This window comes from Falco rusticolus, chromosome 5, assembly GCF_015220075.1.
Source record: "Falco rusticolus isolate bFalRus1 chromosome 5, bFalRus1.pri, whole genome shotgun sequence".
Lineage (NCBI taxonomy): Eukaryota > Metazoa > Chordata > Aves > Falconiformes > Falconidae > Falco > Falco rusticolus.
This window is the reverse complement of record NC_051191.1, coordinates 88,714,169-88,740,731: the sequence shown is the minus strand read 5'-3', so window position 1 is coordinate 88,740,731 and position 26,563 is coordinate 88,714,169. Positions and strand designations below refer to the sequence as shown.

General features: G+C 48.3%; 1 protein-coding gene across 2 annotated transcripts; it reads right to left on the bottom strand.

The window, feature by feature from the left end:
• Window positions 1-8,315: 8,315 nt before the first annotated feature.
• On the bottom strand, window positions 8,316-26,270 carry MAB21L3 (mab-21 like 3). 2 transcript variants are annotated; one of them, XM_037390428.1, is made up of 8 exons: window positions 26,021-26,270; window positions 25,491-25,672; window positions 22,087-22,227; window positions 19,864-19,935; window positions 17,059-17,350; window positions 13,357-13,538; window positions 12,399-12,593; window positions 8,316-9,547 (listed from the first exon to the last, which is right to left on the bottom strand). In XM_037390428.1, the coding sequence occupies exons 2-8, from the start codon at window positions 25,536-25,538 to the stop codon at window positions 9,314-9,316; spliced, it is 1,164 nt and encodes a 387-aa protein (XP_037246325.1). In that variant the 5' UTR covers window positions 25,539-25,672; window positions 26,021-26,270; the 3' UTR covers window positions 8,316-9,313. The 2 variants fall into 2 exon arrangements, with proteins under 2 accessions (XP_037246325.1, XP_037246324.1); XM_037390427.1 differs by having other exon boundaries at window positions 26,087-26,270.
• Between the last annotated feature and the right edge of the window lie 293 nt (window positions 26,271-26,563).

The following is a 26,563-nucleotide window of genomic DNA, read 5'->3' as shown; positions in this document are numbered from 1 at the left end:
CTTTCTGGTGGCACAGATGCCAGAAATCCATCTGCGTGGTGCCTTTCCCCACCTGCCAACTTTGCTCTTATTGCTACTTTTAATACTAGCCAAGCTGGCTGCGAGGAGCTCACAGAAGACCTCCCAGCTGTACACTCACACTGCGGGGCTCCTGCTGCCTTGTGGAGGGTGTCTCCTGTCCTCACACTGCTGCAGGACTCCTAGGGTGCTGTGCTAAATGCACTGGAGCGGGAAGGAGCTGGGGAACAGCAGTTCAGCTCAAGGACCTGGGCCTCCAGCACAGAGATAATGAGGATTAAGTGGCTGGTGCCAAGGGCATCCCCCTCCCACAGGCACCACACTCGGGTGCGTACGCAGCTTTGGCTCTGGCATCATTTACACCCCCGGTTTTCCTTCCCCAGGCAAGCCCCCTATTCAAGCCCTCATTGGGGAAGCAAAGCGGAATGAACCCACCCTGTGACGGGCTGGCAGCTGCAGAGCCACCCCCAATTTCAAAGTGGGTGCTAAAAGCCTTCTGCTCAAAATGGTGCAGGGAGCCAGGGAAACAAACCCTCCCCAGCTCCAGCATCTGCCATCGCTCTCTGCCCCCCTCGCCACCCCAGGCAGAGGCAACTCTGCACTGTCACACAAAATTAAACTTTCTCTTTATTCTCCAGCCTAATCTCTCCCTCCACAATATGATCCTGAGGTTTAATCTGATTATGATCCTTCATATCACACTATAATAAATGGCACCGGCTGCCAAGCTAAGTAGTTAATGAGATACCGTGTCAGCTATCAAACGAAGCGCGGAGGAGATAATGGTGAACAAAGGCATTGCTTGCTCAGTCCCATCCCTGGCCGTGCTGCACGGGCTGCAAGGAAACGCTCATGCCACTAATGTGCCTCTTGGAAAAGAAAACCTTCCTTTCTGCAAGAGTTTTGATGCAGAATTGTGCTTTTCCAGGCAGGGTGGCGGACGCTGCGGGAGGTACGGACACAACATTTGCTGGCCACCGGGGTCTGAACACAAGGTAGAGAAAATGCGGTTTGTCTTTGTTCGGATGTTGTTACATCTGATCTAAACATAACAGCCTGAGATGTATCGCGTGGTGAATCGATACTGTTGTTTGTTAATCCAAATGCAATCAGACGTTGTTTTTTTTCTTCCTGCCTCCATAAGAGCCACCCTTCCCCCTCAGAACTGCAGCCATAACGTAATTCCCTCTCATCGGCTAATGGCATTCATAAATTACGCTCAAGACCTATTGTTCATTTAATCCTTTTTTCTGCTATTAGCCCTGGTCACCGATCTGTTGCCTCTCCAGTCTCTAGTGTTTTAATGACACAGCTAGAAAACAGCCCAACTCTTCAGCTCGGTGGTAAAAAGCTGGATTTGTGTTCCAAGGAGGGACGATGTCTGCCCCTGGCTTGGGGGGAAGAAGTGGGGGGAAAACACAGCCCAGAGCTGGCTGTCGGCTGGGGGGGCCAGAGAGGGACAGGCTGAAACAGACTCATCGATCCTGGCCTCAGCTCGGGTCTCCCAGAGATGATGAATCTGTTGGCTCACAGCCTTGGGAATTCAGTCCACTTCCCAGGCAACCAGACCATGGGAGCCTTTCAACAGCCTAACCTGGTTTGCCAAGGGGAATCATTGACCGTAGTGGCTCCTCCTTTGAAGTCGCAGTTATTTTTTAGGGGAACGGGACCCTGGGGTGTTCTTTCCAGTTCAGCACCGGGGATATGCTGCATAGATTGGGACTGTGTGACATGCCATTATAGGAGATACTGATGAGACCCCATCTGGACCACTGCAAACCACCCTGGTTATCCATGCTGAGACGAATTACACTTGGTGCAGAGTGGGACTGGAACGGAGTTTTTTTTTAGCAGAGAAAAAGAGACCGTAGGAGTTTGGCATATCTAGTTCTACTCAGCTAAAGCCAAGGGAGCTTATGATTCCTCTTGTGATGGTTGCACAAACAACAGACCCAACAGAGGGAGAGCAGCAGCCTGATCTGTGTAGGCACAAACCAGACAACCCTGTGAACATATTTAGGCTGGAAGTTCAAAGACAGCTCCTAGTGACCTGTGTGGGTCCGAAACAGCCTGCTCGCCCAAGGAGTGGTGTGAAGTATCTGCCTTTGAAAGAGCTCTCAGCTCATTTGGGGGAAAGGACCAGAGAGAACTGTGGATAAATTTGTTGGTTGATGAGAACCCTCCCAGCTATATGTCCTTGCCCTTTTAAAAGGGGATCGCAGGAATTCACCACTTGATGTTCATTTCCTCAACTATTCTTTTTGTGAGGGATTTTTAAAATTTCCCCTGAGCTGTGTTTTCTTTTTGGTTCATTACTAGCTCGGAACTGGACTTTCATAGGCTCCCTAGAAATACTAAAACTCCTTCCCTGGAAAGCATAGCCTTGCACGCTTGCATGCACCCTTGCCCCTCAGGTCCCCCAGCTGTGTCAGTGACAATAGTGGCACCAGGAGGGGCTATGGCCTGGCCTTTGCTGCTGGGATGTGTTGCAGAAGCAGATGGGTGTGAGGCTGCCTGCAGCTGCGGCTGAAGGGCTTTTGGCTCTTTGGGTTGCTGGATAACGAATGGTACTCATCATCTCCTCCCAGGCAACAGAGAAAACAGGACAGGCCAGGGGCAGCTGAGCCGTGGCTTGGGATCAGGCTCTGGAGCCATGGCTTGGGATCAGGCTCTGGACCACCCCACATGTAAGGTAGTGCCCTGCCAGGCTGCAGGAGGCACCATGCACGTTTCTCTGAGGTGTTGGCCTGGGTAGCTGCTTGATTCCAAAGGCGGCTTCTCTAAGAAAGGAAACAAAAAGATGTTTAGCTTTCTAATCCAGAAAACTTGAAGTTGCACAAGCCACAGTTGTGCAGCTGGTAATTACTACCACCCCAGGGAAGCCTGAGAAGATGCCATTCTTTTTTCTAATTACCACAAAGCCTTTCAATCTGATTAATTCTTTCCTTGATGCATTTCCTTGTAATTTCTGTTTGAGGATGCTAAGGGTAAATTAGAGAATCTTTCCTGTGGAAAATACATTTTGCACTCTCCGCAGGCCTGGGCTCTGGTAGCATCTGTGCATTCCTCATCACCCATCTAGGAGATGCTTCCAAAGCCAGGCTCTGATCCTGTCTTTTCTTTCAGACCAAAGGCGTTGCTTGGAGCAGAACTGACAAATACCTGCATCAATCAGAAAGCATTCTCCATTTCTTTGTGCTGCAACGGCTTGGGTCAGAACAGGCTAAAATACATCTGCTACCTGGAGCTGTTTAATTTCTGTTGAAACTTGACGTATTCCTTCAGCCAGAGAAGTCAGACCCCAATGACGTCAAGAGCACCACACACCTGTGGTGCTGGCAAATGCTGACTTGGCAGGGCAAGTGTGATCCCTTGGGATGTTTGGAGCATTGCTGCTGTGTCAGTGTCTCATGTGACATTGCAAGGGCCTCAGAGGAGAGTCCGGGGCAGGAGGTGGGGGGTGGGAATAATAATAAAAAATCTATTTATCCTCAAAACCAGTAATCCCAGCATTGTTAAGGAGGAAAATATTTTGTGTGAAGGCAGAATTAGCCTGCTATCTTATTTATCACTGTCCGTGCCCCAATTTTGCTCTGAGAGGCCAGGCTGCTCCCACTAGGAATGCAGTTTGCAAGGTACCGTAAATTCATTGCTGGGCATCCCTCCAAACTAGAGATGGAGCATAAAGGGGTGTGTGTAGATGGTCTGTAATGGCCTCTGTGCACACCCGAGTCCCGTCACAAAAAGGAGAGGCGACGTACGCTCAGAAAACCTGTTCCAAGAAAAATCTTTCCTTGGAGGGGTGGGGTGTGTGACAGGACACAGGTGGACAACAGAAGGAGAAAAAGGGAGACAGAGGTGCCTGGGAGGTAGGCACACGTGGGAGTCCCGCACACATTGCCTTCTCCCCAGGCCCCTGACCCAGTCCCATGGAGAGAAGGCAGGACATGAGCTCTGATGGAGCAGGGTGGTGGCTATTCCCGCAAGTTCCCTCCTTCCCAGAACTCTGCCTACACTTTGCTTGTTGGTGCTCTCCCCAGACCAAACCCGTTGGGAATTGCTGCAAGTCCATCTTTTGCTGCAGAAAGCGATAAATCCATATTCTGGCTGTTGGAGCAGTTCCCGGAGTTTAGAGGCTTTTTACCTGAGCCTTGCTATTTATTAGAAAGCTCTCCCGTGGTCTCAATCCTTCTCTCCTTTTTGGCAATAGAATGTAGCATTAAATTAATCGAGTTCATTTGTCTCAGTTCAATGATGACTAACAAGATGCTGATTTTAAGAGCAAGCGAGATCCTGGATCCCTGTGGTAGTTTGAGAGAGACATTGCCCTCTAGTGACGTACAGGCGGGCGATGTAAAAGGATTAAAACATCACGAGTTTTGTGAGGTTTTATACGGTAACAGAGCAAGACATTTAAAATTGAAATTTCTGATGGAGCAATGGTGTCCACGGTGAGGGCTGGGAATGCCCCACAGCTGTAAGGAGGCCCTTAGCACCCACCAGGAACCATCTCAGCATCCCTCATCCCAGTTAAGGTTCCAGACGTGGCAGGACAGTGAGGATCACACCCTGGCCTCCTGCCCAGCCAACAGCTAGCAACAGGCTACCCTGAAGGAGCTACCTTTCAAATACCTTGAAAAACACCCTCAGTGAGCGCTCAGGCTGAGTGCCATCACCTCGAGCCAAGGCAACAGTGGCCGAGAACTCAGCCATGAGTCAGACAGAATTCTCTCACAGTTGCTGTTTCATGTCTCCTGAGCAGAGGATTGCTGTAAATGCTCATTGCAACCCATGTCTCATCACAAATATGCATTTTAATTTCTTCCCCTTTTGTTTATGTGAATGCTTTGGGAGTGTCTGTTGTTCTTAGGTGCTGTGCCAGACAGTTCCCTTTTGGCCATTGTGCACCCCTTCTTGTTTAAAGGCAATAATTCAGTAAAGGAGAGAAAGCAAAACTGAGAGATAAGCAAAAAGTCACAGCCAACCAGAAAGAAATCACAAAGACAAGAATTCTTCTTCTTTCCCTGATAGTGCCTTTGGGAGTCAGCAAATACTCATGAAAGCAATTAAAAAGAGAGGGAGAATGAATGGTCACCACCTTCCTTCCAGATGCTCTGAACGGGGAAAAAGCTTTTGGTTAAATTTAACATACTTCAAGGAACTCTGTATTTGTCAAGGTGCTCACTCTTTTAGAAAGAAAAAATAAAAATCTGAAACATAAAACTTATTCTGTAGCCAAAGCAGAATGTGATATCCTTATCTGGAGGAAAACCTTGTGATAAGGGCATAGTTTTGCAGTTAGGCTGGATGTATAAGTGAAAAGCTATTTGCAGAAAGTTTACTGTGACAAGAAATGCAACAAGTACATTGGCAAGTTTTTCTTGCCGGAGACGACCTGCACAATTCTCCTACCACCACAAAATATTGCCTCTCCAAAAAATCCCCACACACCGACCAGACCTGCCCTAGATGATATAAGATAGTATGTAGAACACCTCAAACCTATCTCTGAGATGGAATTATTTCTTGATTTCAACTACTTCAATGAACATATTCATTCTTCCTTCGAAGCCCTTTCCCTCACCCTTTGGTAGTGGCCAGCTGTGTCATGCCTTGCTGTTCTGGAGAGAGAGCTGGGGCTGGTTCCTGTGCCTTTGTGGTTAGTAGCAACGTACCTTCCAGGGCAGATATTGATTTTATATGATCACAACGATATTTGCTGTAGCAGCATATGCCAGCTGACGCATTTGCCTGTGTATCAACAAGAAAAGAGAGCAAAAAAATGATCAGACATGGCTCAAAGCAGGGCTCCATCGTTCTGTGCTTAGTGGCTTTGCTGATTTATTGCTGGTGGTGCGAGGCTGCTGCCCTGGCAGAGCAGCAGAACCTTCCACCCTGCGGCTCTGCAGCACATGGTGCATGCCCATGAGTTCTCTTCACAGCAGGCTGTGAACCACAGCAACCGAAGACTCTGATACGCAGCTGCAGCCAAGTTAAGATATCACCACTGAAATGCTTTTCCCCTGGCTACAGAGAGAGATAAATTCTTCAACAGACACAACTAAATCCCAAATGGATCATGCATCAGAGCAAAACATCAAACTTGGGATTAAGAGCCCTGAACATTTTTCACTGTCCTTTCAAACAGCTTTTGCCCTCCTCCAGCTTCAGAAGCCCTTCAGCCACGGGTCAAAAGCAAGATGGAACAGGAGACATTACTGCATTGTCCCAGCTGCCTGGCTCTGCTCAGCAGGGTGGCATCTCTTGGCTCTTTACCGAAATACCTCTGCCCACCAGAAACAGGAGAGCCACGTTTTCATGGGGGGGTGTCATCATGGAACTGTCACTTGTGCCCACTTGGAAACAAGCCTGGAGAACAAAGGTTTAGCAAGAGAAGTTACCTGTTCAAAGCTGCTCCACACAACATGGTTACCCATGTGGAAGGGTGACTTGGAGGGTACTGCCAGGTTCTGAGCAAAGAGGGTGCTAAGCAGAATAGGATAGAATAGCCTGTTCCAGCTGGGAGGGACCTCAGCGGCCACCCAGCCCCACGGCCTGGCCACTGCAGGGCTGACCACACGCTGCAGGTGGTGGTAAGGGCTCTGACCAAAGGCCTCACCCCCCGCCAGGCTCGGGGCAGCCACCACCTCTCTCGGAAGCCTGTCCCAGCGCCTGGCCACCTCTGGGTGACGAAAGGCTTCCTCGTGTCCAGTCTCAGCTCTGAACCGCTCCCGCGTGTCCCGTCGCTGGACCCCAGGGAGAAGAGCTCAGCACCTCCCTCTCCACCTCCCCTCCCCAGGGAGCTGCAGAGCGCCATGGGGTCGCCCCTCAGCCCCCTTCGCTCCAAACCAGACAGGCCCCAAGTCCCCAGCCGCTCCTCACAGGACACGAGCCCTGCGGCCCTTTCACCAGCTTTGGTCCCTCCTCTGGGCACCTTCGAGGACCTTCCCGTTCTTCTGAAACGGCGGGGCCCAGACCTGCCCCCGGCGCTCAGGGCGAGGCCGCGCCGAGGCTGGGCACAGCGGGGTGACCGGCTCCCTTGCCCGGCCGGTGATGCTGCGTGTGATGCACCCCCGGGTGCGGGTTGCCCGTGGCTGCCAGGGCACACTGCTGACCGATCCTGAGCCTGCTGCCCACCAGCACCCCGGAGCCCCTGCTGCAGGGCTGCTCTGCAGCCACTCCCCTCCCAGTTCACACTTGTGCCCGGTGCTGCTCCATCCCAAGTGCAGAATCCGCCACTGGGACTTGCTGGATTTCATCCCATCGGCCACAGCCCAAGGCTCCAATCTACCCAGATCCCTCTGCAAGGCCTCTTGTCCCTCAGGAGAGTCAACAGCACCTCCCAGTTCGGTACCATCAGCAAACTGGTGCGGTCAGCTCCTGCCCCCAGATCACTGATAAACACACTGACCAGAACCGGCCGTAGCACTGAGCCCTGAGGGGCACCGCTGGCCACCAGGCGCCAGCCAGACGTAGCCCCATTCACTGTCACACTCTGAGCTTTGCCCTTCAGGCAGCTCTTCACCCAGCCATCGTGAACCCGCTATCCCACAGCCGGACAACTTGTCCAGAAGGATGCTGTGAGGGACAGTATCAAAAGCCTCACCAAAATCCAAAAAACCTACATCCACCACCTTCCCCTGACCCGCTGGGCAGGTGACCTTGTAGAAGGACATCAAATCAGTTAAGCGGGACTTTCCCTTTGCGAACCCATGCTGACCGTGCCCAGTGATTGCACTATTCTTTAAATGGCCTTTCAGTAGCACCCTTTATAACCGTCTCCATCATTTTTCCAGGAACTGAGGTGATACCGGCGGTCTGTGGTTCCCTGGGTTCTTCCCTCACGCCCTGTTTGTAGGTGGGAATAACATCGGCTGGCCTCAGCAGGGACCTCCCCAGGCTCCCAAGGCTTTGGTAGGTGATGGAGAGATGTCCTGCCCCACCTGCCTGCTGGCTCCTTCGGTACTCTGGGGTGAATCCCATCCAAACCCACGGACTTGTGAGCATACTCCCGAGTAGCAAATCAAGGCAGAAAGCAGAGGCCGTGCTGAAGATGCCTGGTTAGACCACAGTGTGACACAAGGGGGAGATGCTCTGCCACGGATGGTCATCTTCCAGCCATCCGCTGCAGCAGCTCCCTGGAGTAAGGGCTGCAAATCCCACCTCAGCCATCTTCCTGGGCAAAGGCGATACTTACTTACTTTCCTGTGCAGGTATAACAACAACACCCACACAAAACCCCAAACAAAACCCCAAAAAACACACACACAAAAAAGAAAAGCTTGCTTCCATTTAGTTTCGATGATTTAATAACATTAAAACAAACATTCTTTATACTTACGCTAGAACTCTGTTCTTTCAAAACACTAAAACTGATTTTCTTTTAAAACATCCATAATATTAAAAGCACTGGGGGTTTTGGAGCTAACAGCCTTTGAAAAGTATCCTCCTCCAAAAATACATGGGTGCTAATAACTGGGGGAAGACCTGCTCCTCCTCCAGCCTGCTGGATGGAGCCAGGGGCGGGAGTGAGATCTGCCCTGGCGAAGCCCCCTGGTTGTATGGCACTAACACAACTGGCAAAGGCAAACATGAAGAAAACATTTTAAGCAGCTAGGAGAAAAAGGGAAGTGGAGAAGAAAAAAACCCGAGGAGGTAGCAAAACCCGTAATTCCTCCTCTTGCTTCCCTTGAGCTATTCAACACTAGCAGCCTGGTTATCCATACTGGAGCAGGATGCTATTTAATGGGAGATGGAGGCATTGGAGTGCCTCTGAGAAAGCTTCCAGCTTTGGTAGGCTTCAGAAACGTTCCTCTGCTCTTCTTGGGTGTTCTTCTTCAGCAGCGCTGGCCTGTGAGATAAACAGGGAATTAAACCCGCTGTTCTTGTGGGGAAGGGGGGTGCAGCAACAACACATGCGCTAGGTTACACAGCTGTAGGCAGCACAGCGAGGCGTCTTTGCACTGTCTTTCTGCACGGTGCCACCAGCCTCGAGACAGAGAACCAGACAGGTGCCTGCTCTGACTAACACAGGAGCTGGGTTTCACTGGCTGTAGCTGGCAGGCAGGCTGTCACTGCTGAAAGCAAATTAGATCAGCTGGGCATCAAGCGATACCTCCCATCAGTTTTCACCGCCCACTGCTGCCAGCTTGACACTTCTCTTTCACGCCGCATGTGCCAACTGTCTTACAAAGCCAGCTGCAACGTCTCCTGGAAGGACAGGAGGAACAGCCGCAGGTGGGGAGCAGCGGTGGGGGATCGGCTCGGGGTTGGGGTGACGAGACCTTCCCCTGCCTTAGTCCAGGCAGAAGACGGGGTTCTCCAAGAAGACCGCGAGCTTGCTGGCCACCAGGTCCAGGTCACTGGTGTTGGCATATTTGAGCAGATTGGTGTTCTTGAGAAAGTAATGCTTGAGGAAGTGCTGGCTTACACACTTGTGCAGCTTCTGTACCAGCCTCAGAAAGGCTTCGGGGAAGCAGCGCCAATCCTTGCTGCGTGGGTATTTTTCACACGTCCAGAATAGCACTGTCTGCAAGAAGCAGATGGGAGAGGAGAGGTGTTAGAGGTTCTGCCGAGGGCTCGCACAGCTCACTAAGGCAGTTTTAGTGCTGCTGAATGGCTGACAGCCTTGGAAACCAGAGACTCGCGCTGCTATCTCCCTGTGTTAACGTTACTGAGATGGAGGGATCACAACCGAAACCTCCGCTGGGGATCGGGCAGAGTGACTCTGACGTGCCTGGTTAGGATCTCTCCCCAGAGGAGCCCCAGGAAATGGTCTTGTTAAAATGATCTTAGCCTATTTGCCAGGCCCGCCCCCCCCAAGCAGGAGCCTCTGTAGAAATGTCAGGCATCTTAGAATGTAGAAAATGGCTTACTGTACAAGTGCAGAACACAGTAGGTGTGAGGAGGGAGAGAAGAATAATCAGATTAATGTAACTATTTGTTTGCTTCAACTGTGTATGTGCTGAACGTACCCACAGATCTACATCCCAAACAGATGGAGATCTCAAACGGCTATGGCAGGTGCAGGGCATGATTTCTGGTCAAATGCAGCCTTTTTCTTTTTCTGACACGTGATACTTACAGCATGTGCTATCTTCAATTCCCCCAAGTTTATTTTATGTAACTTTACATTCAAGAAATCCATAGTTAAAGGGACAATCTGCATATGATTATTGCTCTTATACCATTATTCTTAAGCTGCCCATATTGCATTTTTCATACTTTCCTATGGCTGAGAAGAATTTACTCAAGGTACTTACACTTACTGTACCAAAAAACCATCCTGATGACTGCCTTGGTCAGCCTGAAATCAGTTTTTAAAGTACAAAGTCACCCAGCTTGGGTTCAATAATTCTGCTAAGTTCCTTACTGTCCCCTGAGTCCCAATTTTATTTTGCAGATTTGGTGACGCAAAAAGAAGCGCACAGATGCTGAGAGACACGGCCGAACTACAGCCTTCGACTCCCCTGATTCATCAGAAGGAGAATTTCATTGAAATAAGCCACACTCTTCTGGATTGCCTGGTTTGGCTTTTTTCCTCCAGTAAGCCTTGCAATAGTTGTTGTATTGCTGACGAATTTCTTCTCAGGCAGCTTTTCAAATGTGAACAATTTTTTGTTCACAGCTGCAATAACCACAAATACTTTTTTTTTTTTTTTTTTTTTAATGTTGCCAGGGAACAAAAGCCACAGTGAGGAATTCGAGCTGTAACTCCACGAGAGCTACTCCTTGGAGACGGGCAGAGCAGTTAGCTTTTGCCACACTAAAACTACTTCAGCAAGATCCATGGGCAGCAGTTGCGGTGAAGTTTCTGGAGGCAAGGAAAACAGTGCTGCTCTTCCAGTCTGGGGCCAAACAGGTGGTGGTCTATCCCCACCACACTGAACCGTCCCTAGCTCTCCACTGGGGGCATAGAGGTGGCTTCCAAAAGGTACCTTCGGTCTTTTTGGACTTCCAGTTCCTGAACTTCATTCGTTCCTATGGAGATAAGCCTAATGAGTGTGCTTACTCAGCCCTCTACGGCTTTCACAGCTTCTGGGGGAAGGATTTCCTATTTCACAGGGGGCCTTTTTCATATGGGGTCTTGTTTAATCATAATTGTTGGATACCTCTGACAGGGGAAACCTGGCAATATGAAGAAACCTAACCCTCTGCTCAACTGCTGGTTTATCCACTGACTGTTTCTCTGGTTTATCTTTTTTTTTTAAACGTAAGTAATGTTGAAGCATTCCTTCTGCCCAGTAAACCAATCCTCCCTCACAGTAAAAGCCTGAAGTACAGTTACAGCAAAGAACTGAAGAGCTTCTAAAGAGCTTTTTGTTTTGATCAAGAGTCCATGTCACAGCACTTGCTGCACTACTACTCCTTCAGCTAGAGAAAGAGATCGTTACTAATGCTTAAATGGTTTTCCACTTTCTCCTGCCTGTGACAATTTTTCCACCAGGTTGTTCTTACAGGCACCGAGAAGTTTTGCATGCGGCTAAACTATAACCAGCCTCGCCAACTCCTTTTTGACTCCATCCTGAGTTAGACTAGCCCCGTGACTATAACAGCATTTGACAGTTACAACCTTTTCTTTAGGAGAAATCTTGGCATTGCGTCTGGTTTTGGACACCGAAGGATCAGTAAAAACTGTGGGACCCTGGTGGCTTGAGGCTTCAAGGTGGGAGAAAAGCAGCCTCTCCCCGCCAGCTCCGGGAGGAGGGAGGCTCAGAAAACAGGATTGCTCTGCTCTCTGATAAACGGTGCTGCCTGTGGTCCGTCCACGTCTGCAGCTGTCAGATGTGGGGACACAGACACAGCAGAGCCTTCTGTCTCTTCTCCACAAATGTTGTTTGAAGCCGTCTTGAACCCTGTTGTCAGTACAGGGAGGATGCTCTGTCTTTCTTCCCTTCCCACCCCAGCTAAAACACTACCAGAACTGTAGTTTGCACCTCATTCATGAAATAATGCTCACCTAAGAGAAGTTTGTTCGATGCACATTCACAAAGACAAATGCACAGTTTTCCTCCTGATGGATAGATGGATATGGATGGCTGGGACAGTCAAGAAGCAGGAGATAACCGTGCAACTAAAGAGAGTATTACAATGCCTGTGGGAAGTCAAACCAGCGCGGGGGCCTCAACTCTGATGTTATTTATGTTGCTGCAATCATGATGTTCCTGCATGTTTTGCTTTCTTGTTCGAGTTTGGAACATGTATTTACTGAGCTTCTTGCCACTGTAAAGCAGTGAAATGGCACTGCAGTTTAGACACGTTACCTTAGAAGTTACATAGCTTTAGGTACAGTGCTTTATGTCATGATACCTTGATGTTACGGGATGGAAGCTACTGCAACAGATACTGAGATCGTACCTTGGTATCATGGTAATGCCTACCTGAAGGTGATAAGCTGTGATGACAGGCTTATTTCCAGCACACCAGACATCTTCTTTCATCTGCCTCATGACCCTGAAGCACTTCATGCGACAACCACCATCTTCGTCAAGCCCTTCCATGAGTATATGCTCAGCACGGGAGAAGCACAGCTGCCAGTGATAATTGGAGCGGGCCAAGAGGTCAAAACCAAGCGACTGTGAGCAAAAGGGGAAGCGTGATATCAGTTGAGAGGCCAACTTCCCTGAGCAATGCAGAGAGGTGCTACAAAAGGAGTGCGTGACATCTCTCAACGTGTATTCTGAGCAAGGTTAGCGAAGGCAGCAAACACGAGTCATGTTCCCATCCTAATTCCTGGTCAAACAAACACGCAATTTGTTTTGTTTTCTGGTGTGCTGATATCAGTTACTCCCAGGAGATCCAGCTGTGAAGCCACCAGGTACAGTACCAGCAGTGCTACTAAGCAGAGGTGCAGCTCTGCAGGCACTGTGCCGTGGTGCAGCAGGTCATGCGCAAGAAGGGAGCAGGGCTGGAAGGTGGAATGGGACCTGCAGGAACATGGCAACTGGGGCTGAGTGACAGAATCCAGCCATGAGCATTGTAGGGAACGATGGGGAAGGGAAAACTGCAAGAGAGCAGCCCGTTTGCAGAAGGCTTGTGTGAGGCAGAGCAGAAGAGCAAGAATGATGCGTGTCAGCACTGAGCTGCACAGGCAGAGCTGTGTGCGAGGGACTCAAGCAATAAACAGCTCAGGTTTTCTTCCCTAGCATTCACCACCATAAGGGAAATTACCAATAAACTCTGACAAAATACTTTGAAATGCCACTTCTTGAAGGGATACACCTTCCGACCATACTGTTGCCTGCCATCTCCATGCAGCCCTTCATTTGGGAAACCACCGTCAGACACCTGTGAAGTAAATTCTGGCGCAGAGCTAGTAGTGCTTTTTACACCGCTCACCTTGATGCACTGCACTTTTTCCTGGGAAGGCCAACGCTTAAGGCAACGAGGCCACCGGGCTTTCTCGGGCCAGCAAGTTGGAATCTCCACAGCAGGGACCAGCTCCACCTCAACCTGGGATTCCGACGTCTCCACAGCCACCCGGACCACTGAGCTGAAGCTCTCCAGCACTGTCACTTTACCTGTGAAGGAACAACAAGAGAAGATAATAAAGATGAGAAGGTCCTTTTCCACAAACCAAGCAAGAGGCTGCCTTGCAATTCTATTGGTCTGTCTTAACACTTTTTCTTCAATGCCATAAGCAGAACACAAGAGGAAACTTATCATCTAAATCTGCCCTGGGGAACTAGAACAGGAAGAAGATGAAGGAACAACTAAGTTCTCAATTTTACACTCAATTACCATGTTTGGTAATTTCCCTGTGTGTCCTCTTAAATCCTAGGACCAGCTTCTTAAAAATACAGACAGACAACTGTGCAACATAACATTTATCCAGCAGCCATACAGGCTGGGTGGAGAATGGATTGAGTGCAGCCCTGAGGAGGACGTGGGGGTGCTGGTGGATGAGAAGCTCAACTGGCCCAGCAACTTGCGCTCACTGCCCAGAAAGCCAACCGTGCCCTGGGCTGTAGCAAAAGCAGCGTGGCCAGCGGGGCGGGGGAGGGGATTGTCCCCCTCTGCTCTGCTCTCGTGAGACCCCACCTGCAGTGCTGCGTTCGGCCCTGGGGCCCCCAACATAAGAAGGACATGGACCTGTTGGAGCGAGCCCAGAGGAGACCATGAAGGTGATCAGAGGGCTGGAGCACCTGTGAAGACAGGCTGAGAGAGTTGGGGTTGTTCAGATGGAGAGAAGGCTCCAGGGAGAACTCACAGCAGCCTGCCAGTGCCTAACGGGGCCGACAAGAAAGCAGGAGGGGGGCTTTTTCCAAGGGCACATGTGGTAGGACAAGGGGGATGGCTTTAAGCTGAAAGAGGGTAGATTTAGATTAGATGTCAGGAAGACATTCTTTACTGTGAGGGTGGTGAGGTGCTGGCACAGGCTGCCCAGAGCAGCTGTGGGTGCCCCATCCCTGGCAGTGCTCAAGGCCAGGTTGGACGGGGCTTGGAGCAACCTGCTCTAGTGGAAGGTGTCCCTGCCCAGGGCAGGGGGGATGGAACCAGAGGATCTCTAAGGCGCTTTCCAACCCAAACCATTCTATGATTGTATGATTCCTAATGGTACAGTACCAGATCACTGCAGATTAGAGGGGACCAGATGAATGCTTCATACCTGAAGATGTCCTTACTCCTTCAGAGAGCCTGTGATCAGACCAAATGACTTACCCTTGCCAGTCATCCAGAATGTTTTGTGGGGTATCCCTACGTTTTGTTTCTGAGGATGCACTTGCACAGAAGGCAATGCCAGAACGTACAGCCAGTTGTGCAGAGCTGCTTGCCTCACTGGGACTGCTGAGTGTCAAAAAGAGTGAGCTCTGTGGGGATTTGGAGGAAAGAAGTTTTCTCAGTGAAATAAGAGTGGCTCGTCTCCAGGAACAGTGTGCTCCAAGAGAGCAGAGAGGAATGAAAGCTGCAACAACTCAGCGAGATGTTTCCTGTTGGTCCAGCTGTGTTCATGGAAGATGTTTCTGTCCCCAGCTTTCCCTGTCACTCTGGCAGGGTCACTGTTCTTTCGGCTTTGCCATCTGAGCCAATGGTGTGATCGGGCTCTAACCCACGGAAGTAAAAGATGGAGCAGATTACCGCAAGCAGTTCAAATAGCAGTGTGTTAAGCCACCTCGTTCTGGTTGGCATGGGCTAAGAAACAATTCCACAAAGAGCCCACACAATGGACTCGATGGGGCAATGATGAACATTTGGGATGGCAACCTCTTCTGCCCTCACAGAGGGAATACCTGCTTATTCCCAAAGGCAATTTAGCATCTCCTCCAGAAAGCACAGGGGTGAATTACCTTGCAAATAGTGGAGTCCATCCCAACCAGAATTTATAAGCCTCAGTAAAATCTGCACATTATTTCCCTGCTGAGCCAAGCCTGGCACCAAAACAGGAACTGTCCTGCTCCCAAGCCCTCAGCAGGGATCCCTAGCAGCTGAAAAGCATTAGAGCAACCGCTGTGTTGGCATGTAAGTATGTTCACAGCACTTCCAAAAGCATTGTGGTTGTCCTACCTATTTTTCCATCTGTGAAAAAAATCGGTTTTGCTGGTACTCAAAGAATTAAAAACCAGGAAAGTAAGGAAATCAGGGAAAATTTTCCGTAACTTTAGCTGTACTGTGGGATGAAAGAGGTTCATTCTTCACAGAAACAAACAAGAATGGTAATTACCCTTCCTGACTTCATCTTAGCTCATCTCCTCCCAGCTGGCCTTATAGAAAAGGCACCAGAATCATCAGCCCAAAGATCACTTCCTGGGTCCCTTGGAAGTACCTCGCCTGGCTGAACAATTTGACGTACCGCTGCTAGAAACAAAGGCAAGTTTTCACTTCAACACAATGACTTTCACACAAGTAAAGCCTCAGATGCAAGCCAATTCCATCTGGTGTTTTCTGTGAGCCTCGATGGTGAAATTTCATTCCCATTTTTCCTTCCCATCCCAACTTTCCATTCCTATGATAACAAATGTTTCCTGTAAGAATAAAATTATGTAGCTGGGCTTGACTTTGACATGTTTTCTCCTGTGGCTAAAATGCAGAGTGCAATCATCAGATGAGTGGAAATGGATCCTACGTCTCAGGAATACAGAAGACCCATATTAGGCTGCTGATGAGTAAAGTCATCCTGGCAATGCTATGAGAAGAGTCTGGATTTGATCATGTCACAGTATCCTAATGCGAAAAGATGAACATAGACTATTTAGCTTGGACCAAGCCAAGTGGTCATTAGCTGAAGTCTGTAATACACCTCTAGGATGCTCAGAATTAAGCATGAGGATCACTGTTCAGGCAGCGTCTTGCTACAGATGTTGCAGCTGTGAAGGACTGTCGCACGCCCCACTGATTGCATTATGTCAGTGGTCAGCACTTCCAGCATAAATAACCAGCGGCAACGAACAGGTGCTTTGGATGGCTCACAGAGGGACCAGCACCACTACTGAAAGCAAACTTCATGAGTCCACTTCTGCTGAACGGGACTGGAGTAGCCTGGACACTGGGAAAAGAGCCCTTGCCCAACAGACTTGGATGAAGTAGAAGAGTCCTTCTACTTGGTTCCCACTACCCCATGCTGGAAAGCTACGGGCAGCTAAGGTTTCCCCAGATCATCACCTGCCCTATACACATCTTCAAGCACTTTCTCCTCAGACTTATGCACCTTCCTGGCATCCAATTTTCCTATCCTATCTTCCTTGATAGTCTAATATATTGCAGGTGCTGTAGTAGGAAAAGATTTTCCCCAAACAAATTCCTGAGTGTTCTGAAAATCTGGGTTGCGTTTTGATTGCACTGTGGGGGTGATGTTGCTGGAGACCCTACACAAATTCCTAAGAAAGGAGCAACATCTTGGCTGTGAAGAGCACAAGAATGACTTAATTCTATCTTCAGCGCAGGTTGGCATGCCTCACTGCAACGGGCTAAAGGCGCTCTGATTTTGAAAGGGTTTGCCGTTTCTTAACTTCTGATCATGTGAGACTCTGTGTGTGTGATGGTTTCCCCCTGTCAGCTGCAGAAGACAGGCAGGCCCCTCACACCTGTGCCCACTACACTCACTGGAGAGGTTACAGGAGATAATCGACTTCTCCACCAGCTCCCGGAAGACGACAAGGACTTTGGCTGGAACCAGATCACCTTCGATGTTCACATCCGTTTCATGCCACTGCTGAAGGCTTTTTGAGAACTGCTCCACCTCTAGCCATTGATGCAGCTCCTCGGGATCCCGCACGGAGGAGGGGAGCCTGGCTCCATGCACGGTGTAATAACGCCAGTGCCGTACCTGGCATTCCCTGTACCCGGCCAGGCCACGCAGAGGAACTGTGATGAGGAACTGGCTGGGTGCTAAGACCTAGGAGAGTTCAGAGAGATTGAGAGAGGAGACAAGGGCAGATCCATGAGCCTCAAGTAAGGAAAAGAGTGTTAAGGAAGTAACAGGTAAAGCGGGGGGCTTTGGAGAGAAGGAAAAGCCACGGTATGATGGGAACAACTGAATACAGCCAGGACATGTTCCACACCTGAGGGTTAGTTTGGAGATACACAGACTAAAAGCAAATTGTCTTAGAAAGATTGTGATGTGACAGCCATGGCCCATAGAAGGCAAGAGCTCACCGACTGCTTCGCCACCACACCTGCCATGGCTTCCCCCATTCCTTCTTATTTCTAGTCTGCAATTGCATGGCACGTAATAGCCAGCAGCTTCCAAGGGGCAGGAAAGCATCAGAGAGCAAGTTTCGAGATCCAGCAAAGGGAAACAAAATAGTGCAAGTTATTACCTCAGAATTATTACCGGAGATAAGCCTAGAGTTCAACAGGAGTAAGAGCTATGGCAAAACGTGCACTTTTCTGATCTCTGTCAAAGTCCCCCGCAGGCACTAGTGAATTAAGGCTGTGGCCTGTTCATTTTACACGTGTTGCACAGAGATGTGAGGCAAGCGGCACGCCGAGCCCACACAGGCAGTGGCACTCTCAGAAATAAATCCAGGTCTTGGCCAGCTGCACTGTGTGACCCTGCGTCTGCTGCTGAGCATCCAGGGTGAAGATGGAAACAGTAACCAATGGACAGCAAACCCCCAAAGAGGCTTAAGTGCAAGCCAACTAATTGGCCTCACTTTGGGAATGACCATTTTCTGATAAAAACAGTGCTGAGCCAGTATTTGCAAAGAGTAAATAAGGTGACACAATTACCACAAAACCTCACGCTGCCTCATGGCAGTGCCAGACATCTCCAAGCGCTAGTTTGGAAGCACCTGGGAATTGTGGCTCCAGGGAGGGCGTTCAAACTCCTTCGGATTTTTGCCATGTGACGCAGAAGCTTTTCAACTCCACTTGCTACCAAGCCTAACTTGCACTGGCATTAATGAAGCGAAGCTGCTGCATGAGCAGGATGTGAAGTGACAGCAGTTGCTGCAAGGTGGGTACACCCGAGGTGAACGAAACACGCTTGTCACTCTCCTGTAATAATCTGAAACGTGCTGTAGCCTTCCTGGTAGCTCAGCTGATGTAGCATATTATTGCAGAGGTGCCAGGGCCCTCAGGGCACTAACAGGTTTTAATGGCCCTAAGCAGCCTTCCTGGGGCTCCTACCCACACCTTCTTCCCAGGTGCCTGGGACCCCCATTTCAGCTCAGCCCTGGGCTGTGCCGTAGGAGTGCTGGTCTCCAGCTGTGTGATAGCTGTGCCTGGCCATAGACCTTGTTGTCCTACCTGCAGACTGCTTTAGCCCAACCTCAGGCCTACCTGGCCACTATGGACTCGCCTGCCAATCTGCCTGGTTGCCATCGCTGGGTCTGAGCGGGACCCCCGTGAGTGCTCCAGGCTTGACCTCAGACCTGCCTTATCAGTACAGACTTCCCTGATGAACCAAGGTCTCAGCTGCCCCAGCTGCCCTCCCTGGGTCTGCCTGGCTCCGGGACCATGGGGCAGGTGCTGACACATTGTCATGCTCACCTCCTGGCTCCCTCTCCCACAAGGAGTAGCCCAGTCTTCTCTGCCACCTGGCAAGAGGTTTGAAATACAAAGATGGCCAGCAAGAAGCATGGAAATGGCAAAAGAAACACCAGAAGGTCTTTCTATTGTCAAAACCAAACCACCTAAAGGCAGGAGGATGCTGGAAGGGTGACACTGCAGACCAAGCTGACCTGCCCAAGTCAGGTTTGGTGAAGCTGAGAAATCCTGCGAGCTGCTCAGGAGCAAAATGCTAGGCTCCGTAAGGAAAACATACAATGTCTGCCATGCAGTCACTGCTCATCCCACTGCCTCGGCCACATTTGCAGATAAACAACCATTCCTCCCCATAGCAAGACGCTGGCTCGTACATGCTGGCACCCAAGAGGTATTAAAGGGAAGAGCTGTAAGTGTGTGAGTGCTTTCAGATACAAGTCACAAGGCTCCTCCAGCTGGGGCTTACCAGGAAACACCAGAAATCCCAAGGCTGGGGATGGGGATGGCACTGTAAATCTGGGCAGCTGGTGTCCTCTTGGCCCCAGTCCCACACCTATGCTCCGTCACTCGATGGTCTTATGTGCCATATGCAGACCACAGGCTCCAGCAAGTCACAGGCTTGAAAAAGAGCCTCAGATTCTGGGGTAAGTAACTTACAGCCTATTCTGCTGTATTAAAAACCTGCCTGGAGTATGCTGGGCAAATTAAATATGGCACCATTCTTGTAATCCTGGCCAGGATAGGGAGAAGCACTAGGTTAGAAATATAAATATTTACACCTTGAGCAAAAAAGAAAGTCTGTTGCAAAGAGGATGAAATAGTCATGGGAGGATTGGTTAGGGGGGTGAAGTTGTGTGGGGAAGAGGGCGGGTGAGGAGGAGCAGGGACCAGCAGGCACCAGGCAGCGGGAGGGCTTTGTACCTGGATGGATGGGTGGAATGGACGCTTCCCCCGAAGCATAGCTGACCACTTGGCCAGTAAAGCTGGCTGATCCTGAGAGAAGCAGAAAGGAAAACAAGAAGTACAAGAACAGAGACAAAGCACGTGCCAGGTCTTTCATTCACAGAGCGAAGCTGCAAGCTTCCTTCGAGCCCGTCCTCGCCCCTGCCATGAGCACAGAGTTAAACCCCCCCAGCGCCGTGGGACAGGACCGCACTAGTAATTACTCCAGGCACTAACCTGCTCCTTTCTCCTTACTGAAGCCTCCACAGCTTTTGCGTCAGCCCTGCAGAGTTAACAGCTGCAGGGATGGTGAGTCACAACTGAAACAAACACTTCAAAGTTTTCAAAAGAAAATATTCCATTTTTCCCATCTGAATTTTATTTCAAGCGTTTTATTAAAGATTTTGACTTTTTGTCCCCTGAGTTACAGAAAAGCATTGACTATCTAGAGATGTTTTTTATATATTCCCCACCCAGCCCTGCATGTTTAGAAGGAGGCTTGTAGCTTCTCAACAAATCTAGACCCCTCACCATGTTAAATTAATTCCTTTTAACCAGAAGCTGAAAGTTCTGAAAAGTTACTATAAATTTAATTGTCAGAAAAAAAGGTGTCGAAAAATTAAACACAGAATAGTTAATACATTGGCTTTCCCTTGACACAAGTCTCCTCTAGGTTGGGTTATGTCAGCAGCGGTATTAAAGATTCTATTTTTTGGAAGCAGAGCAGCCCAAGCCAAAAAAATTTCATTATTAACCCATTCTTTCCTGCCCCATACTGACAGGACAACGTTATCTGGGCCCTCCTACTGTGACTTCCACAGATTTGTAGCACTGGGTTCAGTTAAGCATGAATAACAAATCTGCCACTTCTTAAGAAAATACATTTTGAGGATTTCTTTTAAGCAGAAGTTGTTCAGATCAGCCTACCGTAATAGCAAATTACTGCTCAGAATAGATCGCCTTGGTTTTGTTCCGCTTTGTTTTCCAGAACAGCAATCTTACCCTGACCCCGATCCTGTCAGACCTCATTAGCCAAGCGGGTTTGTCCCGGTATGAGAGGTGGATGGCAGACCATGGCACCAAGGAACACGTGGGCCAGGATGTGGCACCCTCTTACGTCACTGTGGTCATTCCTATTGGCAAGACCACATGCCCTAGGATACATGAAAATTCCTGGGAAGATATAAACTTGAATGTGTTTGTCCCAGAGCAGCAGCCACATTTCAGACTGGATGATGGTGCTAGTCTGCCTACACCTCCACCCCCTTCCCGCCGCCTGGTATTATATAAGCCTGGGTGTATAAATACATATATATATATACATATATATATATATAAGACACAGAGCTCTTCCCTCTCACTCCCAGCCAGCTGCAAGAGTTGCCTCACGCTTTTACACATCTGCTGTGTTTTGATCTATAACTGGTTGCATTTTAGTGTAAAGGCTGACCTAGCTCGAGTATGTAAACTAGTTCAGGTGAAAAACATCACTTTCACCAGAATTTGCCATTGCTATGATCGTTTCTTACAGCCTTACACTAGTTATTCCTGTGTTAAGTAGTCATTGGAAATAACCAGTCTTTTGTCACAGCTGGGACAGGACGTTATTATTTTGGTATTTGATGGTCTAAAATGGGAAGGCATTTAACTTCTCCCACTACTAAGCATATTTCTTCCCAGAAAAAAGAAGTTCCAATCCATGACCAGGAAAAAAACATATTTTTCTGAAGTAGCTTTCTAATGTTCATAGTGGAAGAAGAATTTTTGATATTTTTTATTTTATTTTAGTGAGTTGACAGGTTTTCCACCTGTGAAAAATACGAGTCACAAATCACGAAGGCATGAGCATTTTTTTCTTATGTTACTGCTGTACAAGTTTTCCTTTCTGTCTCCCAAAGAGCTTTGGCTTCTGCCTGCAGATTGACAGCTCTGGCAATAGACGCTCTTTGTAAAAGCAGCAGCTGTAAAAAGAGGCTCTGCCCGATTTACCCGGCCCTCTCTGATGCTCCTGTAGTTGCAAGATGTCCGTGAGTAAGTTCCTATGACCCAGTCAGTCACCAGAACTTCCACAGTGAAGTGTCAACACATCGTCTGTAGCTTTTTGGGCGAGGTACCTGTCCATACCACCACCTACAGCGTAGAGAAATCACTTACTGATTGCCCCCAAGCTGCCAGCGCCTATATTAGAGCTCTTGCTCATACCTTAATATTCTCATTGTGAATGCCAGAGTTGGAGATAGCCTGGAACCGCGTGGCCTTGCAGCTGATTTCTGCGGTCAGCTGCTGGATGATTTTCTGCACCTCCTCCACTGCTTTGGAAACCAGGTCATGTCGCCGTTCCACCTGCCAGTTCCAAGAAAGACATTTCCTATTACAGGTAATGGCAGCCTCCGGAGGGAAACAGACAATCAAAGCATCTGCAAACATTTGTGCCTGTGCTGCACTGGGAATAAAACTTACTGTTCCCTTACAACTTACTATTGTTCCCTTAAGTGCTACAACCAACTTACCATGAGAGACAGAGCTAGTAAACACCGAAGGGCCAATACTCGAGACTGCTGAGCATTAATTGATATTTCCATGCCAATACCATTGGATAGAAGGGAAAGAGTTCATTATATGGATAAATTTGTTATCAATCAGCTACAGTCTCATTCTTTATCCATTTGATATCCAACAGAATGCCCAGTTATTCCCCTGCATATACTAGCCGGTCTCAGAGCCAGGACACGTTTCATTCCAAGAGCTGACAAGACTTCAAGGATTACAGATAACTCTGTGCATTAGTCAGGTTGCAGTTGGATGTGGCAACATATAGATGCATACATTATATGTTGAAAGTATCCGTGTTGTCTTCATGTCTAAAGTACAGATAAGAGCCTACCCCAGATGGTGAGAAAGTATCTTTCCAAAGCTGGTCCCGTTGGGGTCTAGGCATTTGTGTGACTTGATGGAAAGTTCTCTGACTCAAGCAGTAGTAGCACAGTTATTTATTGAAAAATATTTCGATGGAAGGTCTGAGTCTTGGAAGGATTGAGATGAAGGATGGACAACTGAGAAAAATATAAGATGACCCTGAACCTTCACATACTACTAAAAATGAACGGAGCTTAAGGGGATGGTCAAGACCTGAACAAGGGGATTCAACAAGAGGAGCATGAAGGAACCATTTTAATAAAGGACATTTCAATATTTTCCAAAGATCCTTACATATTTACCAAAGGGAGAAGGAGTTTCAGCTACTGTTACCAAAGTTCATCAACATATTCCTCATTACTTATTCATTTTTTCTTTTTAAAGAAAAATTACACTGAAAAAATTTAGCCCGTATTCATTTTCACCTCCTCATGTCAGCTTTCATTTATGGCACTTCCCCATCTATAGCTACAGCTCTTTCCCCCACCATGGTTTTGCTCATCCAGAACAAGTCCTCAGAGCAGTCCAATAAGCTTGACTTGCTCAACGGGATACCTAATGGTTTCTCCAACAAGCAAATGGTACAAGTGGTAGAGAAATTTGTCTGCCTCTATGAGATGTTTAGACACAAAAAGCAGATGTTTTCTGTTGAAAGTATACAACCACTGTGGGTCAGCTCAAACGGAGATCTAAGAGTGCCTCTGCACGCATTGCTCATGCTGTGGTCTCTCTAGATGCCCCTGCTCTCTCTAGGTGCCTCTGCTAGAAACACCTTCTGCCACTTCCAGTATCCTGGGAGAATCCATCCAACACAGCCTGGCCTCATTTAATTGTGCCTTCACCGCCTGCTGGCTAGGCTATAGCAGTTTTCACAAAACCTTTAAGAGAGGACAGACTCTTATAAAACCTTTGAAGGGAGGTACCACTAAACACCTCTATTTGCCTGTACTGCTCATCACTGGGGCAGGAATAAAAGAACAAAGGGCATGTGACAGATGGTACTAACTGTTGCTAACCATAATTAGTTCCCTAATCATGCTATCGGAACATATAACCTTCCTACGAGAGGGAAGGTATAAAAATCAGAAGACAGAAAGAACATGAGTTAGTGAACGCAGCTTCTGCAGAGCCAAGGCATTTATCTAGGGTGCCTTTAGCACCAGCATGGACGTATTATTGGGAGAAGAGACAGAATAAGCCCTTCTTTGGACAGCCACTTCTACCACCTACTGGCATTCCCTTTATCAGGTCTTAACGTTGCAAATCATGCCAAAATAAACTGGGATTTAATGGGGATCGTTAAGAACGTTTGGGTTTGTTCTTAGTTACCCCATCGTATCCATTCCATATGCACTTGAGTTTTACCTTTGCTTGAGCAGCTTAAGGAAGAAATCTTTGGTACCGTAGAGATTCATGGCCCCAGGTGGCTGACCTATTTTCAAAAAAAGGCAGCATTTGATGAGCAGAACTGGGGCTGCCTGAAGGTTAGGCAGCCTCACTTGGACATGAGATTCAGGAGCCGGCAGAAAGTAGGAATCCATCAGAGCTGGAGGGCTGCTAGAAAACAGACTTTCAGTAGAACCTAAAATATTGGCAAGTATAAGCCTCGCTTAACTACATTCCACTTCTGTTCCCTGTACTTGTGGCTGTCATATGAGCATCTTCCTGTGCATGGCTTCCCTCTGTTCCCTCCTTTGTGGCTCCGCTTTATAAATCTTCAGAGCGGCGTTCACTATTATAGCTCACTGAGCAGATTCTGAGGGAATGGTTTTCAGTGCACAACACGGCAGGGCTGAAAATGAAAGTTCTCACAGAAATATACCTACTTGTCACCAAAACATTTCCATTGAGAAAACGACCTTTCTTGCCAGCCTCCTCATGATACTAGAATATTTAATCCTTTACAGAAAAGAAAGCCTTACAATTTTCCATCTTAAATTATTTTTCACTTTGGTATCTTGCATTTTGTTGGGGAAAGCAGACTATAAAATACAATCTAGCTGAGCACTGTGATGAAACATGTCAGCTTTAAAAAAATGTTATGGCCCACTCAGAGTTACTCTTATTAAACAGTATTGTTTCATTGATGATTTTATTCTGTTTTACTTCATTTCATAAGGGGGGAAAAAACAGAGTGCTGGAATTATCTCATAAAATAGCAAATGTGATTCCAGCTTGCATGTGCTAATGAGACATGTTATTTTAATCACAGTATATAGAGACGTATCCTTTGCTGAAGTGACAGGCCAGTGGGTGAATTCTAGCAATATCTGTCTCTCTCTTTAGTTCCTACACGCATCTTACTTAGAGGAAGCCCCTGGTGTGGTTTCGGTCTTGTTTTTATCAAGCCAAGACCACTGGACAGGGAGACAGGCAAGGACCTTTCCTTAGGTTAAATGCTGGCAATTACAGCTAGCCTCACATCTGGAATTCCAGATCATGAGCAAAAATTTAGGGCATCTGAAGAAGAGGACAAGCATCCTGAAAAATTAGGCTGCCAGCTGAGATGCCTGATAACATTCTACAATAGAAACCTAGAAATCTCATTAGATATACAGTTCTCATGAAACTTCACCCGCTCTTGTCTCAGAAATGAAGACAGCAGGCAAGCAACTAACTGTCAAGTTTGGCACCTTTCAGAATCAACACCTAGTGTGGGAGACAGAAAATCTGGACAGATAAAGCCTTACCTTGCTCTGGATGTAGATTTCTACATCTTCATCTGTGAATGGTTTCATGGCAAGACCGTCTTCGCTGCTCTCTAAAGTGTGAATTCACTCTTCACTCGTTCTCCTGCCTCTGGAAGCAGAGGACACTCCGAGCAAGCTGCTCGAACCTTCTTGCCCTGTGAAGCTCAGGTCACCTAATTCCTCTGTGGATGAAGAAGAGAGAGAAGCAAGGAAGTATGCCTCTTTTTTAAATTATTTTTTTTTCCCTGGTCTGAGTTACAACGATGACATCCAGCTGGTTTGGAAAAGTAGCTCCAATGCTAATTTTCTAACTTCAGTCATTATTATTCCTCTCATTCCTTCTAAACGGTGGGTCTCACGTGCAGGCACACACGCAGATACCCCAGGCACTGCTCGGTCTCAGGGCAGGTCTGGCAGCACTTTGCAGGTTGCGCTGCAGATTCAGTATGCCCATGCACAGCATTATTATTCCGTGTGCCACAGGTACCTCCCTGCCTCACAAACCCTTCCCTCAACCATTTGTTAAACACCCTCAACTATCCCTTGTTGACTTCAATCCACCCGCTTTCCATCTGAAACCGCACGGGTATTTTTACACTCGGCTCATGCACTGGGGTTGCCGTCTGCAGCCGCTGCTCCCCTCTTCCCCTCTCCTCCAGTTTCCTCTCTCTCTCCGGCTGTATTGACAGTAAATATCCTGCAGCCTGTCCCCTCCTGTAGTTTGCTTTGCCTTCTTTACAGTAAACAAACAGAAAGCTCTCTCTCATTTTCTGCCAGCAGCTCAGCTAACAACCCCGCGTGGATAATTCAGAGAGGAAAACAATTGATCAGGCCTCATTGATCCAGTGAGGGTTGGTGGCTTTTAGAAAAAAAAAAAAGGGTACATCAGCACATGGAAGGGAGTGACAGGGTATAGAGATGAGGTGCCGTGCTGCTAAGTGTCCCTTATTAAGGAAGGCACACTCCACTTTTGAGTAAAATCGTTGTTTCCCCCTGGAAACCGAACGTTGATGTCCCTTGACTGATTTATGACCTCAGCAGCAGCTGGCGAGTGCAGGTGGCACTTGGGCAGG